Source organism: Sapajus apella, unplaced genomic scaffold (assembly GCF_009761245.1).
Source record: "Sapajus apella isolate SASKATOON/1434 unplaced genomic scaffold, GSC_monkey_1.0 scaffold89, whole genome shotgun sequence".
Lineage (NCBI taxonomy): Eukaryota > Metazoa > Chordata > Mammalia > Primates > Cebidae > Sapajus > Sapajus apella.
This window is the reverse complement of record NW_022437029.1, coordinates 712,810-734,527: the sequence shown is the minus strand read 5'-3', so window position 1 is coordinate 734,527 and position 21,718 is coordinate 712,810. Positions and strand designations below refer to the sequence as shown.

The 21,718-nt window shown below is 49.7% G+C and overlaps 1 protein-coding gene across 3 annotated transcripts in view; it reads right to left on the bottom strand.

The window, feature by feature from the left end:
- Window positions 1-10,933, bottom strand: part of CNNM4 (cyclin and CBS domain divalent metal cation transport mediator 4) — a 53,333-nt gene extending 42,400 nt beyond the window's left edge. For 2 of the 3 annotated variants that reach the window (XM_032255329.1, XM_032255331.1), the window contains exon 1: window positions 9,445-10,932. In XM_032255329.1, the coding sequence (XP_032111220.1) occupies window positions 9,445-10,846 (1,402 nt within the window). In that variant the 5' untranslated portion in view covers window positions 10,847-10,932. Of the gene's footprint in view, window positions 1-9,444 lie in introns of all 3 variants that reach the window. The other variant, XM_032255330.1, reaches the window with a different exon arrangement.
- Window positions 10,934-21,718: the final 10,785 nt, after the last annotated feature.

Below are 21,718 nucleotides of genomic sequence, written 5' to 3'. Positions count from 1 at the left end.
TAAACTGTGTTCTAAAAAACAGGACATAAAATTGTATTCTTGTTGCCCAGGCTGGAGTGCAGTCGCACGATCTTGGCCTACTGTAACCTCCACCTCCCAGGTTCAAGTGATTCTCATGCCTCAGCTTCCCAAGTAGTTGGGATTACAGGCATGCACCATCATACCTGGCTAATTTTTTTTTTTTGTATTTTTTTAGTAGAGATGGGGTTTCACCATGTTGGTCAGGCTGATCTTGAACTCCTGATCTCAGGTGATCCGCCCGCTTAGGTCTCCCAAAGTGCTGGGATTACAGGTGTGAGTCATCGCACCTGGCCCACAGTCAAGAATTTCAATGTGAAAATACATATGAGTGGCTCAAGGGAGAAAATGTAGCTGTAAAATAAAAATGGTTTTAATCTTGCTGTTTGTTATAAGGGATTTGTGTGTACATGTGTGCACATGTGTATGTGTGTGTGTGTATGTGTCTTTTGACACAGGGTCTGGTTCTATTGCCCAGGCTGGAGTGCAGTGACACATTCTTAGCTCACTGCAGCCTTTGCCTGCTGTCCTCAAGTGATCCTCCTACCTCAGCCTCCCAAGTAGCATGTGCTACCACATCCAACTAATTTGTGTATTTTTTGTAGAAATGGGGTTTTGCCACATTGCACAAGCTGGTCTCGAACTCCTGAGCTCAAGGGATCTGGCTGCCTTGGCCTCCTGAAGTACTAGGATTATAGGTGTGAACCACCACACCCAGCCATGCTGTTTGTTATAAGGCTTTTTTTTTTTTTAAATAGAGACAAGTTCCAGCAATGAGATGTATCTCTTTTACGGCCAGAGAAAAATAATAAACACTAATTAAAAAAATTATCTAACAGTGGAATAGGCACAGGAGTAAGCAGTCCAGACTCCAGCCTATGACATAAGCCAGGGATCCTTTATGGAGCCTCCAACCCTCTCACAACAGGACGTCCTGGTGAGAGGAGCGGGGTAAGCAGGCGCAGGGCAGGCATGGCAGCAGACACAGGGACTGGGAGCCGCACCGCAGCAGGCTAGAGCAAACGGCAGCTACCGGCCAGACAGCTGCTCCTCACCCTCTCAGCCGAGGGCCAGCAGGGTACCTCTGGAAATTCTAGCACCTTCAGACATCTCAGAGTCAGTTCTGCTAAGGAGTTCCAAGAATCCTTAAGAACACAGGAAAGCTTCAAGACAGCCTGTCCATTCCCTACGGGCTGGGGGCAAAAGAACCAGGAGGCTCTGAGAAAATCAGTCACCAAGGCAGCGACAGAGGCCTGGCCCGGGCTGCCCTTTCATATAAACTCACCCTGGCTGTGCAGCCTTTCAGAAGCCAGCGCTCAGTGTGTGACAACCATGCTGGCTGCCCCTGCCCTCAAGGAGAATGGAGGCCCGTAGTAGTGACTCCTTCAGAGGGGCCGGGCTTCCTTCCCCTCAAAGATGTCCTTGCTGTTCAGTCAACCAGGCTCATGTAGGAGGGGTGCATGAGAAGGCACCCAGGAATCTGCACCCTCAATTCCCTTTAGAAAGGGATGAGTAGCAACCTGGGAGGCCCCAGCAGCACCTCCACAGTTGCTGTGGATGATGGCCAGGCTCACCTCTCAGCTGATGGGTCTCGTCCAAGCTCTCCCAGGATAACAGGTACCAGAGTGGAAAACGCTATGTCTACCCACCCTAGCAGATTCCATTAAAATGTCTTCCCATAGGCCGGGCGCGGTGGCTCAAGCCTGTAATCCCAGCACTTTGGGAGGCCGAGGCGGGTGGATCACGAGGTCAAGAGATCGAGACCATCCTGGTCAACATGGTGAAACCCCGTCTCTACTAAAACTACAAAAAATTAGCTGGGCATGGTGGCATGTGCCTGTAATCCCAGCGACTCAGGAGGCTGAGGCAGGCGAATTGCCTGAACCCAGGAGGCGGAGGTTGCGGTGAGCCGAGATCGCGCCATTGCACTCCAGCCTAGGTAACAAGAGCGAAACTCCGTCTCAAAAAAATAAAAAATAAAAAATAAAATAAAATAAAATAAAATGTCTTCCCAGATTTTTACTAACAAGACAGGCCTCCTCTTCCCAAGGGGCCCCCTGCTGATCCTGTAGGGCCATTCCCTGATGTTGTGCTCCTGCACATTCACCCATTTTCAAGGTTAAACATCTGCTCGGTGCTTCCTGTCCTGACCAGAGGAGCAGAAAAACACTGGAGTGGGATTTCCGAGTTAAAAATCTGAGACCTTTGAAAAGTAAACACCAGAATAACCTAAGAGCCCATTTTGGCCTTGATGCACAGCAGTGCCTACCATCGCACAAACAACAGCTCTGGGAAGAGAACTGTCAAGTGAAGACACGTGAGTCTACTCTGAGTTCTGGCTCCTCTTTGGGAACCAGCCCATAGGCTGCACGGGGCCTGCCAGGAAGGATGTGCAGCTGCCCACCAGCTGGCAGGCACCAGGCCCCTCCACGTGCCCATGTTCCCTTCCCACAGCACCACACTAAAGGGAAAGTGAACAGGAGCCTGGCCACAGCTCTGTCAGCTGTCCCTACTGGGACCTCTGCCTGCACCCAGATTATCAACCAGCTCCTGTCACTCTCAGATACACCTGCCCCCAGGCAGCTTCTCGAGATCAAATCACCATGTTGAGGCTGTTACCAGGCAGGGATGATGGAGAGCTGGTGCACAGCTGCCTTTGGGCTCCACTTGTCCAAGGCTGCTCTGGATGGGTACCCAAACCTAATACACCATCTCACAGTCTGTGCGTGGTCCTCACCCTATCTGACCTTCCAAGGAGGCTCCCGAATACCCCTTGGTTCTCTTCGTCTCTGTCAAGAAGTCGCCTCAGCCTGGCTTTTACACACTGACACCCCTGCACTGTCCTCGCCCCTCTCACATTCTGCCTGCTCTCCGCTGACTCTTAAACCTTTTAGCCTAGTCCCAGCCTCGCTCCCCAGCCCCACGTGGGCACTTTCCCCTGCATGCCTGCCTAGATGTTACTGCACACTGGCGTAGTCCAGGGCCAGCAGCATGGGCATCATCCGAGAACCTGTCAGAAATGCAGACTCTTAAACCACACTAAGCTCAAGTCTGCATTTTTGTTTTTTTTAAGACAGAGTTTTGCTCTTGTTGTCTAGGGTAGAGTGCAATGGTGCAATCTAGGCTCACAGCAACCTCCGCCTCCCAGGTTCAAGCGATTCTCCTGCCTCAGCCTCCCGAGTAGGTGGGATTACAGGCATGCGCCACCATGCCTGGCTAATTTTGGACTTTTAGTAGAGATGGGGTTTCTCCACATTGGTCAGGCTGGTCTCAAACTCCCGCCCTCAGGTGATCTGTCCACCTCAGCCTTCCAAAGTGCTGAGATTACAGGTATGAGCCACTGTGCCTGGCCTCAAGTATGCATTTTAACAAAATGTCCAGGCAATCTGAGAACAATGCTGGGAACAGAGAAGGAACTCAGTAACAGGTCACACTGCCGTTATCATTATCACTACTCACCTCCTTCCACCCTCACCAAACTGCCTCTTCATCCTCCTCTCCCTATTGCAGTTAAATGATGTCATCAACCTGAATCCCAAGCTAGAAACCTCCTGGCCTGACTCCCAGATCTCCATAAGAATCAATGAATCTAGTTACTCTCACTTCAGAAGCATCTCGAAGGCCTGCCCTCCCTGGGCCCCACAGTACCCTATTTGTGAGCTCTGCACAGCTAGGCTTGGTTTACATGTCTATCACCTTGGCAGACTGTGATTTCTGTGAATAGGGCAGTTTTATTCATCTGTGATTTCCAACAGCCAGCACAGCATCTGATACACAGGCTTCAAAATGGTCACTGTTGGTTGAACAAATGAATGAACAAGCAGGTGCGGATGGGAGGGTAGGCCGGCGGGGATAAGTTACTTAAGGTGTGTCAGATGATAGGAACCAAAAGTGAATGCAAAAATTATGCAGTGTTTTTTTTCTTACCTTTATAAAGCTGTTCTAGGAATAAAATTAAGTCAGTGGGAAAATCTGAAATCTGACACGGCCTAGATGAAAATATGTTTGTTTTTGAGACAGTCTCGCTCTGTCACTCAGGCTGGAGTGTAATGGTGTGATCTCAGCTAACTGCAACCTCTGCTTCTTGGGTTCAAGGGATTCTCCTGCCTCAGCCACCCCAGTAGCTGGGATTACAGGCATGTGTCATCATACCTGGCTAATTTTTGTATTTTTTCAGTAAAGACGGGATTTCACCATATTGGCCAGTCTGGTCTCGAACTCCTAGCCTCAAGTGACCCAGCCAAGAGCTCCCAAAGTGCTGGGATTACAGGCGTGAACCACAGCTGGGAGGGGTTTTTAACAAAAACATTACTAGCTTTTTCCCACCAATTTATACTGCACTAACTTGCTGCGAGGAGCAGTAACAGGTCCAAGGCCACCTCACAGGTCAGTGACCAGGCTGGCTGGAGTTACACCCAGGTCTGTACAGGGTATAGAGGGTTATAAGGTGGGTGGGGAAAGATAAGGTGTTAAAGATGAGCTAAGTACCTGGGAGGGAAGGGTGGGGCACAGCAAGAAGCTGGAAGGTGGGCTGCAAGAGGGGGCAGAGCTCTGCCCTCTTTCTTCATTACTTTGCTTCAGGGTCTGGGAGAGTGGTGAAGGCAAAACACAAATGGGCAGGAGGAGCTGGCGGCACCTTTGTTCTGAGATTCTAAGCTAGACAAATCCACCCACAACACCCAGTACTGCAAAGAATTCTAGGCGAGGTTTCAGCAGAGGGGCCAAGGTTCAAATCACAGGAGACTCTCAGGCCTGAGGGCTTGTCTCACCAACTAGATGATCTTACTCCTGTTGTCCTGCAGCACCTAGCATCATGTCTTGCACGTAGCACGGGGTTCCACAAATATCTGACACTAACTGCTGTAAGCTGGGAGACGGAAGACTTGCAAGGCTGTATCCCTCTGCCTTACTCCTAGGGACGCTCAGCCCCTACATCTGCACCGATGCCCCAGCCTGTCTCTAAGTGTGCAGGAGCACATTCATGACTCATCTAAAGAGGGAAGCTGTGTAAACTCCCAGTGGCCAAAGACCATTTATTGGTGGGGAAACTGAGGCCTGTGGAGAACCATGCATCACATTCAAGGCCCCAAACTCTACTTCTCAGTCCCTGACATGTCATCCCAGCCACTCCTCCTGTCTGTCCTGTGCGGCTGGAAATCTGAGCCCGGTAAGTGCACAACACCCATTTTTCTTTGCCTTCGTCAGCTCCTCAGAATTCTAACACTATTAAAATGGGAATGATCCTCTGCCAAACCAGACAGGTATTCATTCACTCACTTATTCACTCAGTGCCATGGATGTGCAAAGAGCCATTCTAGGGGGTAGAGCTACATTGGTGAGCAAAACAAAGAGAACTGCCTTTTGAAACTTATATTCCAGTGGGAGGAGACAGATAGTAGACAACACCGTAAGTCAGCAAATTGTACAGTTGCTAGAGAGCCATGCATGCTATGAGAAGAGGGAAAATCAGCACAGGGCAGGGAAGATTGGGAAGCTGGAGTGGGGTAGTGGGTACAGTTTTAAACAGGGTGACAAAAAGGCTCCACTGAGAGGTGACCTGGGAAGACAGCGAGCCATGCTAACTTCTGGGGAAGAGTATTCTAGCCCAAGGAAACAGCCAGGGTAAAGGCCCCAGGGTGGGAGCATTCCTGGTATGTTTAAGAACAGCAAAAAGGGCTGGGCATGGTGGCTCCCACCTGTAATCCCAGCACTTTGGGAAGCCAAGTGGGCAGATCACCTGAGGTGAGGAGTTCGAGACTAGCCTGGCTAACATGGTGAAGCCTCATCTCTATTAATAATACAAAACTCAGCCAGGTGTGGTGGCATGTGCCTGTAATTCCTGAATTCCTGTTACTCGGAAGGTTGAGGCACTAGAATCTCTTGAACCCAAGAGAGGTGGAGGTTGCAATGAGCCAAGATTGTGCCAGAGTGAAACTCTGTCTCAAAAAAAAAAAAAAAATGCAAAGACCTGGAACCAACCCAAATGCCCATCGACGATAGACTGGATAGGGAAAATGTGGCACATATACACCACGGAATATTATGCAGCCATCAAAAACGATGAGTTTGGGTCCTTTGTAGGGACATGGATGAACCTGGAAACCATCATTCTCAGCAAACTGACAGAAGAGCAGAAGATCAAACACCGCATGTTCTCACTCACAGGCGGGTGTTGAACAATGAGAACACATGGACACAGGGAGGGGAGCACTACACACTGGGGTCAGTTGGGGGGAAATAGGGGAGGGACGTTCGGGGGTGGAAGCTGGGGAGAGATAGCAAGGGGAGAAATGCCAGATGTAGGTGATGGGGAGGAAGGCAGCAAATCACACTGCCACGTGTGTTCCTATGCAACAATTTTGCATGTTCTTCACATGTACCCCAAAACCTAAAATGCAATAAAATAAATAAATGGGAAAAAAAAAAAAAAAAAAAGGCTGGCACAGTAGTACACGCCTGTAGTCCCAGCACTTTGGGAGGCTGAGGTGGGTTTGGGAGTTTTCAACCAGCCTGGCCAACATGGTGAAACCCCGCCTCTACTAAAAATTTAAAAAGTTAGCTGGATGTGGTGGCGGGCACCTGCAATCCCAACTACTCCGGAGGCTGAGGCAGGAGAATCACCTGAGCTCGGTAGGCAGAGGTTGCAGGGAGCCGAAATCGTGCCACTGCATTCCACCCTGGGCAACAAGAGCGAAACTACGTCTCAAAAAAAAAAAAAAAAAAAAAAAAGAACAGCAAAAAGGCCAGTGGGGCTTGCCAGAGAGTCATCCATTGTTCATTCATTTGTCCAACACTTACTGAAGACCCCTCTCTTTACCAAACACTGAGTGGTGAAAACACTAAGAGGGCATGGCCTCTACCCTCAAGGAGCTTATAATGCTGGAAAGGAGAAGGAGGGAATACAAAGACCCTAAAAGAAGACTACTTGTGGGGCAGAAGGACTCTGGCAAAATTAGGTTCAGGTCCATGCCCAACCTGGGGTGCAAGAGGGTCAGGTTGGACACTCAGAGAGAGATGCTGGGCTAGACAGTTGCCCCAGCTCTGACTCTGGTACTGTTAACAATGCCAGCTGTGCTAACCTTGCTCACTTCTTTTTCTTAGCTTAAAAAAAAAAAAAAAAAAAAAAAAAGGCTTCCCAACACCAGACTCCTAAAAGAAACTCTTAAATTGCAGACATACACTAGGTGTGTGCTGTGTCCTGGGCAATCTCAGACTAAGAAGGTGAACCCAAATGGGAAGGTCTGGGAGAGGCCACACTGCAGGGAACCTGAACCTGGTGTGCAACGAGTTAAAACTGGTTTTCTGAGACCTCTGGGAATGGGGAAGTAAGTGATGGCATAAAGCCGCAGGGCCTGTTCTGGGGAGGGGTGGGGATGACCATCACCATCTCCAGGGCAGCCAGCTGTGCTGGGCAGTTCCCTGGGATTACCAGCACTGCTCCAGGGTGTGGCCTCAGGCTATTGGCCTCTGTTATGGAGGAGAGTAAACTGAACCTGAGGACTTCGGCTCAGCAGAGCTCTGCTCTGGCCTAAGAGATGCTAGCTCTGTTTTCCTAACTTAATGAAAGGGCACTTGACAAGACAGAGCCCAAAGACAGCCTTCTCAAGACCCAGGGAGGCTCCCATCCAAGAGAGCTCAGCCTTGCCGATCAAGGCTGGGAGACTGGCCAGGCCAATCCATACTGGTTGGATCCAGATTCCCAAGTAAACTGATGGGAAGGTGCTATCGGGTGTGTCGCAAGCCATAGTTCCAAACACCACAGAGGCGGTGAGGAGGAAGCCACCCTGGAGGATCCTAATCAGGTTCCCAAACAAGCAACAGGAGAAGTCTTCAGGTCCCAAGGCTTGGGGTGAGGGTGGGGCACAGATCATCACTGCTTTTCTGTTCTGGATCTGCACTCCCAAAGCTGCCCCTATCCCCAAGCCACCACAGCCTCTGCCTTCACCACCAGGGGTCTGTCTCACCAGTCTCTGCAGGGAGGCCACCTTCCCCTGGGCTGTCTCCCACTCTGGCTCACTTTACTCAAGTGGTCCTCAGATTCAGTCTGTTGAACTTAAGCGGGAGGGTACCAGCCTACCACCCTGGCCCTGACCTCACCATCTTTTCAAACCAAACCTGGCAAAGCCAGCTCCTCCCTATCCCACTCCAAAGCTGCCCTCCACTCTGTTCCAGAAACACCTGCCAGCTCACTCCCTGCTAGGATTCTGAAGTCCCTAAGAGCCCTAGGTCGGCGTGAATGGCCTCAGCCAGCAGAAGCTCTCCTATGGGAATGAAGGCTGGGAGCGTGTTTAGAAAGCAAAGTCTTCAAGTTTAGGATGAACCCCCGACCCCCATTGCTTTAAAAAGAGCTTCCCTTTCTGCCTCTTCACTTTCTTCAGCCTAGGAGCGTTCCACTCCATAATTGGCTTGTTTACTGCCACTCCAAGGGCTTCTGAATAGCAGAGGTGGGAGGAAAATTTTGCTGGAAGAAATGTAGTGTGTGCCTTGAGCTTTGAGACTGATGAGTAAACCCTCCAAATACCTCTCTAACTACCTGCAAAATGGCCAAGAACCATTGGGAAAAAAACACGACAGTGCAAGGCCAGCTGAAGATTTCCAGCAGACCACAGGAGGGAAGCTTACGTTGGCGCCAGGGAAAGACAGAACAATAACCAAAACTTAATCTGCTTGCTGCTGCTGAATAGTCGAAAGCATTATTTGGCATTGTTTTGAGCAGGGAGCCAATTAGAGGCTCCCAATTCTGCTTCTTTGGGCTAGCACCTCCAGTGATGTCACTCCTCTGCTCAAAAGCCTTCTGTAGCTCCAAGCTCGGAGCAAACTTAGCATCCACTACTGGGCCCCAAACTACTCCAGCCATTGACCACTGAGCATCAGAGCGACTATGCCCACCAAACAGGACCACCTGCTGGGCCACAAGCACACCTTTGCTGGGCCACAAGCACACCTTTGCTTCTCCACTCGGGTTCTCTGCTTTCGGGGTTCCCTCTGCCCCAAACAACAAGTCTCTCCACCTTTTAAGGTTCTCCTCAAATGCTCCTTCCCCTGTGAAGGTTTCCCCAACTTTCCAGCCCCTTCCCCACTCCAACCCATACTCTAAATCTCCACCGCCTTGGCCTCTTTTCAGGCATCTGTCTTACGCTGTCTTGCTTCAATAGCTCCCTGAGGCCTTGCTCCAGCCCTCCAAGGGAGTGAGTGTGTCTTATTTAGCTTTGATTCATCAGGAGCACATAGCACACTACCTGGCAGATGGTGGACACTTGAGAATGGGTCTACCGCTCCAGAACTGTCCTCAGAGGCATCGGAAGTGATGGGTAAAGGGACACAGAGTCACACAAACAGAACACTAAAACCAGCAGACACAAAACATGCCAGAGGACGAGAAGCATCACGAGGAAATTGAACCAGGGGACCTATATCTGCCCTTACCCTTCTTGAACTCCTCCAGCATGGCATTCAACTTGGTGTCATGGAAGACAAAGTGCACTGGGTGGTTATAGAAGCGAGTGATAGTCTTGAGAGGGGTGCAATCATCGGGGTCCACGAAGGCCAAGTCTTTGATGTAGAGAATATCTACAATATTGGACTGCTCATCTTCGAACACCGGAATTCGAGTATAGCCGCTTTCCATAATCTCCGACATGGTATTGAAGTCCAGGATGGCATCGCTGCGGATCATGAAGCAGTCCTGGAGCTGGGTCATGATATCCTCCACGGTTTTGGTCCGTAGTTCCAGGGCACCCTGGATCATATTGAGCTCCTCTTTCACGAGGTCATTATAGGGCTCCGTCACCTTCAACATCTCCATCAGCTTCTCCCGGTTGTAAACAGTACGAATCTCCTGGCCCAGAAAAAAGTCCAGGAGTTTGCTGATGGGAAAACTGAGGGGGAAGGTGAGTAGCATAAAGAATTTGGTGAGAACGATGGTGTTGGCACCCACTGCCAGCCCGTGTCGGGAGCACAGGGCCTGAGGTAGGATCTCCCCAAAGATAACAATACCAATGGTGGAGGAGGCCACCGCCATGAGACCAGACCCGATGAGGTTGTCTAGAAGGATGGTGAGGGAGGTGTTGACCAGCACGTTCCCCAGGAGCAGCGAGCAGAGCAGGTAGTTGCCCTTGCGTCGGATGGGCTCAATCTTGCGGGCATAGCGCCTCTCCTTCTCGGTGCCACAGTTCTGCACAATGCGCAGCTCCATGGGGTCCAGGGCCATAAGCCCCAGGTTGAGGCCAGAAAATATGCCGGACAGCACCAGTAGCACCGTAATGAGGAGGATGTGCAGCCAGAGAGGCAGGAACCTCCCAGGCTCCTCTACCATGAAGAGCAGTGAGTCCTTGTCGGTCCACTTCAGCCAGGGACCGTCGGGCTGGGCCCGGGTGCATAGTGCGTATAGCTTCATGTTCTCGCTCCTCCGGAGGAACTTGGTGAGCACCACCAGCACGCCGGACGTGTTCCCGCGGCTCACGTTGACCAGCTGCTGGACGACCAGGTCCTTAGTGAGCTCGAGACAGTTGGTGGACTTGTGGCCGGTCTCGGCGTTGTCCACCTCGGTGAAAGAGATCAGGCTGCTGGAGATGTTGCCCAGGCTGTAGCCGTACAGCCTCAGGTTCACGGTGCTGCCCTCGGACACGAAAATGATGCCATCCGGGTTCGTCCCACACGACTTGTTACAGCTCGCCAGCCTCATGCCCACGATCGCGCCCTGCTGGGGGCTGCTCTGACCCCGGGTCCCCCGCGCCCACAGCAGCACCAGCAGCACCGGTGCCGCCAGGAGGAGGCGCCCTCGGGCCGACCCGCCGCCCGGGCGCCCGCCCCCGCCCACCGGCGCCATGTTGCTCTGGCTCTGCTGCCGTCGCCGCTCCCCGCGCGCCGCCTCTCCGGCCGCTCCGCTCGCTCCGCTCGCTCCGCTGCCGCCGAGCCAACTGCCCGAGCCGCGGGCCTGACGTCAGGTCAGCGCCCCGCCCGCCCCGCCCCGCTGGTCCACGCCCCTCATTTGCATTGGAGGCCCCGCCCCGGGGTGAGCGGCTCCAGCGCCCGCCCTTAAGGGGGTCCAGACGCTTAAGGTGGAGCAGAGCCGGAGCGGGAGAGCTGCTGTGGGGTACCAGCCCAGTGCTCCGCCTCCGCGCCCTTCCCGCCTTTCTCTGACTGTGAGGTTAGCTCTCCTTCTCCCGGACCCGGGCTTTTCGCCACGCCGTTCCTGTTTCTCGGTCTCTCCCGGCCGCACGTGCAAGGCTCCTTTCCCGTCCCGGCAGCCTGCAGCTCAGCTAGCGGTGGCCCGTTCTGCAGGCAGGGCGAGAAAAGTGCTTTTCCTGATGTAGAAAAAGAAAAACGGAAAAATAAAAAGAAAAAAGAAAAGAAAAAGGGAACCTGAGAGCTTAGGCTGGCATTGCAGCCTGCCCCTTGGAGACTTTTCTGGCCTCCTCACTGCTGAGATTTTTGCTGACCTTGGCCAGAAGTAGGTTCCCCCAGCCCCATCCGGGCGATGCTTCTATCAACCGTTAAGTGGCTGCCTGATGTGGAAGGCAAATCTGGGGAACTAAGGTTATAGAAGGGCCAGGCTCTGACCTAGACTTGTCTCCTGTCGCTTCCATTTAGGCACGGATATTTATTATTATTATTATTATTTTCTGAGATGGACTCTTGCTCTTATTGCCCAGGCTGGAGTGCAATGGCACAATCTCAGCTCACCGCAGCCTCCGCCTCCCGGGTTCAAGTGATTCTCCTGCCTCAGCCTCCCGAGTAGCTGGGATTATAGGCGCCCGCTACCACGCCTGGCTAATTTTTTGTATTTTTAGTAGAGATGGGGGTTTCACTATGTTGGTCAGGCTAGTTTCGAACTCCTGACCTCAGGCGATCCACCTGCCTCCCCTCCCAAAGTGCTGGGATTACAGGCGTGAGCCGCTGCGCCCGGCCAAGCACGGATATTTATTGAACACCTACTTTGTACCAGGCACTGGTTTCAGGCTCTGACAGTAGAGCAGTGAACAAGCCAAAGTCGCTGCCCATTGGGGTTTACAGTCTAGAACAGAAAAAAACAGGAGATAAACAAGTAAACACATATGTCATATCCATTTATTTGCCCTAACAACCCTCAGAGTTAGTATTATTTCCATTTAGAGATGCAGAAATTAAGCCGAGATACAAATCCTGGTCCTTCCAGATAGTCATCTCCCAACCCATTTCTCCATCTGTAAATGGGGGTAAGAGTGATACAGTATCACTTTGCTAAGCTTGCAGGAACCATGGGCCTAGACATGGAACAAGACAGGACAGCTCTTTATGAATATTCTTTGACTTGGTAGTAGTTGTGACCAGACTTCTAACCCCAAATTGTGGTGATTGATTAGCTGGGGCAGCTGTTTATGGAGATGAGCTGACAGGCAGCTGCTTGTGAAGATGAGCAGGCAGGCAGGGCAGTGGGCTTGTCCCTGAAATGACCACTTCCTGGATGGCCCTTCCCTGATGTCACTAGGGTGTGTGGGGAAGAACGCAGCTGCCCACCCTGTGATGGGGAAGGAGACAGACAGACAAACATCTTTGGCTGGGCATGGTGGCTCATGCCTGTAATCCCAGCACTTTGGGAGGCCAAGGTGGGTGGATCACTTGAGGTCGGGAGTTCAAGACCAGCCTGGCCAACATGATGAAACCCCGTCTCTACTAAAAATACAAAACAAAAATAAAACAAACAAAGAAAGAAAACCCCCATCTTTACAACAATCGCAGAGGTGCACGGAGAAGCTTAGGTACTGGGTTGACCACCAGGTCTCACAGCAAATCTTTTCCCAGTACTGGAGACAGAAGCCACTAAATTTGTGTTTATTTTTATTTTGGTGTACTGTTTGCTAATAAAAGCAACAATCAGTACCAACTGGAAGGATCCTAAGCAGAAAGGAACCATCATACAGTGTTGTGGGAGGAGGTGTGGTAGCAGAGAGGCCCTGACTCAGGAAAGCCATGTTAGCCAGTGTTGAGGGTTTGTGAACTAGGCCTGGAGAAGTCTGTTGCAAGTAGGGGCCCCATGGCATAGTGGAAACTTTGTAGTGAGTGTACAGCAGGCCAGTTTTTTCGAGGAATAGGAGCCTTGGAATGGAACAATACCCTTGGGGCCTAGGGGTAGGAAATGAGTAGGAAGCACTTGGGCAGTGGCTTTATATGTAAAATTACAATTCTGTTTCCTGAGACTAAATGCATTGATATCATTTATGTTCTTTTTCTTTTTTTTAAATCTGTGTCTTTATCCAACTAAATTGATTTCTTGACTGATGCATATTTGAAAAACACTGGTCTCATACATTGCTCATGGGCATCCCAGTGGAATTCCCCGGGGAGGAAGCCTGCAGGGACTGGTGGGCGTTAGAAGGCTCCAGTCTATGTAAGCAGCACCCACACCCACAGAACTTGGCACAATCCACATGTGGTAATAAATCACCTCAGGCATACTAATGAGGCAAGTTCCTGATTCCCCAATCTTATTGTGTCCCATCTCACCCAGAAATCCAGAAAGCCTTTGAGATCTTCATTCCCAAGTATCCAGATTTTCTCTGGTTTGTACCAAACAATTGTCAAGGTGCCAATTACCTGCAGACATTTAGCAACCAGCTCAACTTTCTGGGCCTTGGGGCCTTTATCTTTAACATAAGAGGACTGGATCAGATAAACAGATTCAATGCTAATTTAAATTCCTGGATGTGTAATTCTTCCTGGGCAACACAGGAAAGAACTGCAACTGACCTCTGTAAGGTGAAGGCAAAATCAGCATCATCAGATGTGGTGGGCACGTGTTGTTTGGATCTGTCCGGCTTTCTGTCCTTTTTCTTCCAAGTGTGGTACCTCCCCTTTCTCTGAAGACTTGTCCTTCCTCCATTTCCAAGGGTTCCAGTAGGGATAGGCAACTGGCCAGGCATGGACAGTCAAAGCACCCCTGGCTGCCCCTGATCTACAGTGGGCAGGGAACCAAGACAGATTGATCAGGGATCTGACTTGGGCTTTTACATAAGTAGGAGGTCCCTAAATGGAGGTAATGGAAGCCTCAAGCTGTCAGCTGCAGTGTCCCCTCTCCTTGCTAAATGCACCGCTTCTGTCCTGCTTCATCTCAGCCCTGCAAGGAGACCAGGTTGGGTATCATTCTTAGTCTCATTTTCCAAAGAGAGATTTGGAAAGGTTAAGAATCCTTCTCAGAGTTGGGTGCAGCAATTCATGCCTGTAATCCCAGCACTTTGGGAGGCTGAAGAGAGAGAATCATTTGAGGCCAGGAGTTCAAAACCAGTCTGGGCAATATACTGAGACCACCACCACCACCCCACCACCACCCCCATCTCTACAGTAGTTAAAAAATAGGCCGATCGTGGTGGCTAACGCCTGTAATTCCAACACTTTGGGAGGCTGAGGTGGGCAGATCACCTGAGGTCAGGTGTTTGAGATCATCCTGGCCAATATGGTGAAAAACCATCTCTGCTAAAAATACAATAAATTAGCCAGGCGTGGTGGTGGGCACCTGTAATCCCAGCTACTCAGGAGACTGAGGCAGGAGAATCACTGTAACCCAGGAGGTGGAGGTTGCAGTGAGCCGAGATCACACCATTGCACTCCAGCATGGGCAATGAGAACAAAACTTCGTCTCAAAAACAAAAAGTTAAGGTCAGGCATGGTGGCATATGCCTGTAATCCCAGGATTTTGGGAGGCCGAGGCAGGCAGATCACGAAGTCTAGAGATCGAGACCAACCTGGCTAACATGGTGAAACCCCATCTCTACTAAAAATACAAAAATTAGCTGGACGTGGTGGCGTGCACCTGTAGTCCCAGCTACTCGGGAGGCTGAGGCAGGAGAATCGCTTGTACCCAGGAGGCAGAGGTTGCAGTGAGCCAAAATCGCACCACTGCACTCCAACCTGGTAATAGAGCAAGACTCCATCTCAAAAAATAAAAAAAGTTAAAAAATACAGTAAAATTAGGGCCAGTGCAGTGGCTCATGCCTGTAATCTCAACACTTTGGGAGGCCAAGGTAGGCAGATCACCTGAGGTCAGGAGTTCAAGACCAGCCTGGTCAACAAGGTGAAGCCCCGTCTCTACTAAAAATACAAAATATTGGCCAGGTGTGGTGGCACATGCCTGTAGTCCTAGCTACTTGGGAGGCTGAGGCACAAGAATTGCTGAAACCCAGGCGGCAGAGGTTACTGTGAACCGAGATCGGAACACTGCACTCAAACCTGGATGACAGGGCAAGACTCTGTCTCAAAAAATATAAAGCAAAATAGGCCAGGTGCGGTGTCTCACGCCTGTAATCCCAGCACTTTAAGAGTCCAAGACGGGCAGATCACAAGGTTAGGAGATCGAGACCATCCTGGCTAACACGGTGAAACCCTGTCTCTACTAAATATATATATATATATATATATATATATATATATATATACACAAAAAATTAGCCAGGCATGGTGGTGGCTGCCTGTAGTCCTAGCTACTCGGGAGGCTGAGGCACCAGAATTTCTTGAACCAGGGAGGTGGAGGTTGCAGTGAGCTGAGATCATGCTACCGCACTCCAGCCAGGATGAAAGAGTGAGACTCCATCTAAAAATAATAATAATTATATATATAAAAAATAATAAAATAGGCCGGGCATGGTGGCTCAAACCTGTAATCCCAGTACTTTGGGAGGCTGAGTCGGGTGGATCACTTGAGGTCAGGAGTTTGAGACCAGCCTGCCCAACATGGAGAAACCCTGTCCCTACTAAAAATACAAAATTTGGCTGAGTATGGTGCTGGGTGCCTATAATCCCAGCTACTTAGGAGGCTGAGTCAGGAGAATTGCTTGAACCTGGGAGGCAGAGGTTGCAGTAAGCTGAGACCATGACATTGCACTTCAGCCTGGGCAATGAGAGTGAAACTCCGTCTCAAAAATAAATAAATGAATAAAATAAAATTAGCTTGGCATGGTGGCATATACCTGTAATCCCAGCAAGTTTGGAGGCTAAGGCAAGAGCAACACCTGAGCCCAGGAGTTGGAGGCTGCAGTGAGCAGTGACTGTGCCACTGCACTCCAGCCCAGGCAAAAGAGCAGAACCTGTCTCAAAAAAAAAAAAAAAAAAGTCTAGGCGTTGTGGCTCACGCCTGTAATCCTAGCACTTTGGGAGGCCAAGGTGGGTGGATCACCTGAGGTCAGCAGTTCAAGACCAGCCTAGCCATTATGGTGAAACCCCATCTTTTTTTAAAAAAAAAAAATCCTTCTCTGAATCACGCTGAAATAGATTTCAATACCTTTCAAATCTGTGTTGACTCCAAACCTTAGTAACCCATGCACTGTGCTGCCCCTTTAAGGACTCGAGTTAAAGGAACAGAATTGTAACCTTTTAGGCCAGGTACTGGGGCTCACACCTGTAATCCCGGCACTTTGGGAGGCTGAGGCAGGTGGATCACCTGAAGTCAGGAGTTTGAGACCAGCCCAGCCAACATGGCAAAACCCTGTCACTACTAAAAATATAAAAATTAGCCAGGCATGGTGGCAGATGCCTGTAATCCCAGTGACTAGGGAGGCTGAGGCAGGAGAATCGCTTGAATCTGGGAGGCAGAGGTTGCAGGTTGAGCCACTGCACTCCATCCTGCGTGACAGAGCAAGACTCCATCTCAGAAAAAAATATATATACATTATATATATATAAACATTTATATATATTATAAACTTTTTATCAGCGATCTCAATGCAGTGGGCACTCAACATGATGTGGTTTTCTTTCTTTTCCATTCAAGGCTTTTAACTACTTTCCGTCACATTTCCCTTTCTGTATCCTTCTTGAGGTCTTGGATAGATTCCATAGCTTTAGTATGACTTTTAGCATTAAAAGCTCAATCAGGGCCTGTAATCCCAACACTTTAGAAGGGTGAGGAGGGAGGATTGCTTGAGCCCAGGAGTTCGAGACCAGCCTGGGCAATATGGCAAGAACCCATCTCTGCGAAAAATTTAAAAATTATCCAGGCATGGTGGTACACACCTGTGGTCCTTGCTACGTGGGAGGCTGAGGCTAAAGGATTGCTTGAGCCCAGGAGGTTGAGGCTGTAGTGAGTCATGATTGCTCTACTACACTCCAACCTCAGAGCAAGGCCCTGTCTCAAAAAAAAAAAAAAAAAAAAAAAAGCCCATTCAGGTCCACAAAAAACTGCCATCTCAACCAGGCATGGTGGCTCACACCTATAATCCCAACACTTTGAGAGGCTGAGGTGGGCAGATGGCCTGAACCCAGGATTTTGAGACCAGCTTGGGCAACATGGCAAGACTCCATACCTACAAAAATAAAAAAAATTAACAGATGTGGTGGTGTGCACACTTGTAGTCCCAGCTATTCAGGAGGCTGAGGTGGGAGGATCACTTGAGCCTGGGAAATTGAGTCTGCAGTGGGCTATATTCATGCCACTGGATTACAGCCATGGCAATAGAGCAAGACCCTGTCTCAAACAAACAAACAAACAAAAAACAAAACAAAAAAAAATCCCTGCCATCTCATTTCTGATATATGTCTGAGATGTGTGTGTGTGTGTGTGTGTGTGTGTGTGTGTGTGTGTGTGTGACCTCTCTATGATCCTTCTCCAGGCTTGGGGATCAGTTTCTGCTGCAGTGGCATGGAGGTGGGGAAGGGCTTTGGTCAGCCTTTCACCCCTCCATTTGCTGCAGTTGGCTGTAGGGGGATAGATTTGTGTGTGTTCGTTTGTGTCTGGTGTTGAGTGGAGGCGGTCAGGGGATGGTTCTGGTACACATCCCCCTTCCTTTTCAGGTCTAACTTTTTCAGTGTTGTGGAAAGAAGAAAGAATGGTTATTTCTCTTTACTTAATTTCCCATAGCTTAATCCTCACTCCTTTTGTGGTTGTTACTGCTTGACTGAGTGTGATCTGGAATCCAGATATTGGTTTTTTTTTTTTTTTTTTTTTTTTTGCGACAGAGTTTTGCTCTTGTTACCCACGCTGGAGTGCAATGGTGTGATCTCGGCTCACCGCAACCTCCGCCTCCTGGGTTCAAGCAATTCTCCTTCCTCAGCCTCCTGAGTAGCTGGGACTACAGGCGTGCACCACCATGCCCAGCTAATTTTTGTGTTTTTAGTAGAAACGGGGTTTCACCGTGTTGACCAGGATGGTCTCGATCTCTTGACCTGGTGATCCACCCGCCTTGGCCTCCCAAAGTGCTGGGATTATAAGTATGAGCCACCGTGCCCGGCCCCAGATATTGGTTCTTGCAGTGGAAGGCTCAACCCCTGTCAGGTCTCCTTGCTCCTAGCTTCTGCCTGTTACGGTACCCTCTGCCTGGCAGGTAACCCTCTTGGGGGAGTCCACCCCAGGGTTGTAGTAGAGACCACTCCACAGCCAACCCCTCTTTTAAAAAAATTTTCAAGATAGGGTTTGCTTTGTTGCCCAGGCTAGAGTGCAGTGGCGCAATCTCAGTTCACTGCAGCCTCAACCTCCTGGGTTCAAGTGATCCTCCCACCTCAGCCTCCTGAGTAGCTGGGACTACAGGCGTGCACCAGTGCACCTTGCCACCAACCCCTCTTTCTGCCCACCTCTCTCCAATTCCCTCCTTCCTCTGCTCTAGGAGTGAGGGGAGCAGAAGAGCAAGTTCACTGCCTGAGCAGAGGTCTGATGCATAAAAAATTATCCCCAAGACTCAATGGTTTAAAACAATAAGCATTTGTTATGTCACAGTTTCTGTGGGGAGGAATTAGGAAGCAATTTACCTGGGTGGTTCTGGCTCAGACTCTCTCATGGGTTGCAGTCAACATTGGCTGGGGCTGCAGTCACCTGAAGGCTTAATTGGGGCTGGAACATCCACCTCCAACCTCACTGTCCTGGCTGTTGGCAAGAGGCTTCAGTTTCTCACCATGAGGGCCTGTATGTAGGACTGCTGACAACATGATAGCTGGCTTTCCCCAGAGTAAGTGATCCGAGGAGAAGAAGACCAAGGTGAAGGCCACAATGTCTTCTACGGCTTAGCTTCAGTAGTGCCATATCACGACTTCTTCCCTATTCTATTGGTCGCAAGGACCAAACCTAATATTATGTGGGAAAGAACTATACAAGGGCATGAATAGCAGGAGGGGGGATCATGGAGGCCATTTGGAAGTGACTATCACAGTAGGCATGGACTGACCCACTGATAAATTTCCTGCCACCCTGACCCCTAACAGTGTCTCTCTCTCTCTCTCTCTCTCTCTCTCTCACACACACACTCTCTCTCTCTCTCTCTCTCTCTCTCTCTTTTTAGACAGGGTGTCCTTCTGTCACCCAGGCTGGAATGCAGTGGCATGATTATAGCTCACTACAACCTCAAACTCCTGGGCCCAAGTGATGGTCTGGCCTAAACCTCCCAAGTAGCTGGAACTAAAGGTGTTCACCATCATGCCTGGCTAATTTTTTCAATGTTTTTGTAGTGATGGGGAGTCATTATATTGACCAGGCTGGTCTCAAACTCCTGGCCTCAAGCCATCGTCTCTCCTCAGCCTCCCAAAGTGCTGGGATTACAGGTGTAAGCCACTATTCCCTGACCCAACAGCTTCTCTCTCTCTCTGTTTTGTAATTGGACAGCCTCCTGAGCCAGAGTAGGCTTAGAGAGACTTTCCAGGGCCAGGCGCGGTGGCTCATGCCTGTAATCCCAGGACTTTGAGAGGCCGAGGCAGTGGATCACCTGAGGTCAGGAGTTCGAGACCAGCCTAACCAAAATGAAACCCCATCTCTACAAAAAAAATAAAAATAAATTTAAAAAGAGAGATTTTCCAGCTTCTCTTAAAGACTGAAAATTTGGTCTTGCTGGGGTAATCGTAGGGGTCTGAGGACCTGCTCTTAGCTTAGCTGTCCAATAGATATATCAACCTAGTATCACAGAAATGAAACTACTGATCTTTTCTCCAAGAAGATGTGTCTCCCATAATTTCCCTTCTGTTAGCATGTGGCAATTCCATCTTTTCAGTTGCTGTGGCCCAAAATCTTGGAACCATCCTTCTCCTTCTCTCTCTCTCCTTTTTTTTTTTTTTTTTTTTTTTTGGATGGGGTCTCGCTGTGTTGCTCAGGCTGGAGTGCAGTGGTGCGATCTTGGCTCACTGTAACTTCCGCCTCCTGGGTTCAAGCAATTCTCCTGTCTTAGCATCCTGAGTAGCTGAGATTCCAGGCACGTGTCACCACTGGCTGATTTTTGTATTTTTAGTAGAGACGGGGTTTCACCATGTTGGCCAGGCTGGTCTTGAACTCCTCACCTCCAGTGATCTACCCACCTTGGCCTCCCAAAGTGCTGGGATGACAGGTGTGAGCCACTGTGCCCGGCCCACTCCTCTTTTTCTCTCAGACCTCTGTGTGTCCCATCAGCAAACCCTGCTGGCTGTACCTTGAAAGCACATCTAAGACCCATTCAGTTCTCCCTGCTCCTGCAGCTACACCCAGCCCCCAGCCCTTCCCTTTCTCACTGGGTAACCCACACAGCCTCCTGCTTAGCCTCTTTGCTCCTACTTTCCCCTCTACAGTCACTCCTGAAGTCAGCAGCCAGAGTGTTCCTTTAAAAATATAGGTTAGATTACAACCTCCTCTGTTCAAAACTTTATAGAGAATCTCCAGCTCTTCTAAAGTAATGGCCCAAGTCCTGACATTGCCCCACAAACTGAAGAGTTTGGTCTTAATATAATTAGGGAAAGACAGAAGGTTCTTAGTGAAGCGATGGTATGGAGACTAAAAATTTGGAAGGTTAATTGGTGGGTAAATGGGGTAGACAAAAGTCCAGCTTGGGAGGTACCACTGCAACCCAGATGTGAGGGGACAAATAACTAGTAATGAGAGAATAGTTCCCATTCCTGGGGTGCTGGCAATGTGCCAGACACTGCTCTTTCCATTTCTGACCTCATTTCAATCCTTATGGCAATTCTTTGGAGTAGGTATTATTATTATTGCCCTTTTCAGATAGAAAAACTGGGTCCCAGTCCAGGCGTCTGTAATCCTAGCACTTTAGGAGGCTGAGGCGGGCAGATTAGGAGGTCAAAAGATAGAGACGATCCTGGCCAAGATGGTGAAACCTCGCCTCTACTAAAAATACAAAAATTAGGCTGGGCACGGTGGCTCACACCTGTAATCCCAGCACTTTGGGAGGCTGAGGTGGGCGGATCATGAGGTGGGGAGTTCGAGACCAGCCTGACCAACATGGTGAAGCCCCATCTCTACTAAAAATACAAAAATTAGCTGGGCGCAGTGTTGCACACCTGTAATCCCAGCTACTCCGGAGGCTGAGGCAGGAGAATCACTTGAATCCAGGAGGTGGAGTTTGCAGTGAGCCGAGATAGCGTCATTGCACTCCAGCCTAGGCAACAGAGCAAGGCTCTGTCTCAAAAAAAAAAAAAAAAAAAGAAAAGAAAAGAAAAGAAAAAAAAGAAAAACTGGGTCCCAAAGACATTAAATAACTTGCCCAAGGTCATGCAGCTAGTCAAGGCCAATAGGGCCAAGTATGAAACCTAAACCTGTCTATGTCCAATGCATTCCCAGGTGTCGTTTTCATTAAGAAATGTTGAAACTGGCTGGGTGCTGTAGCTCACGCCTGTAATGCCAGCACTTTGGGAGGCTGAGGCAGGTGGATCATTTGAGCTCAGGAGTTTGGGACCAGCCTCAAGACCAGCCTGGGCAACATGGCGAAACCCTGTCCCTACCAAAAATACAAAAAAAAAAAAAAAAAAAAAAAAAAAAAAAAAAAAA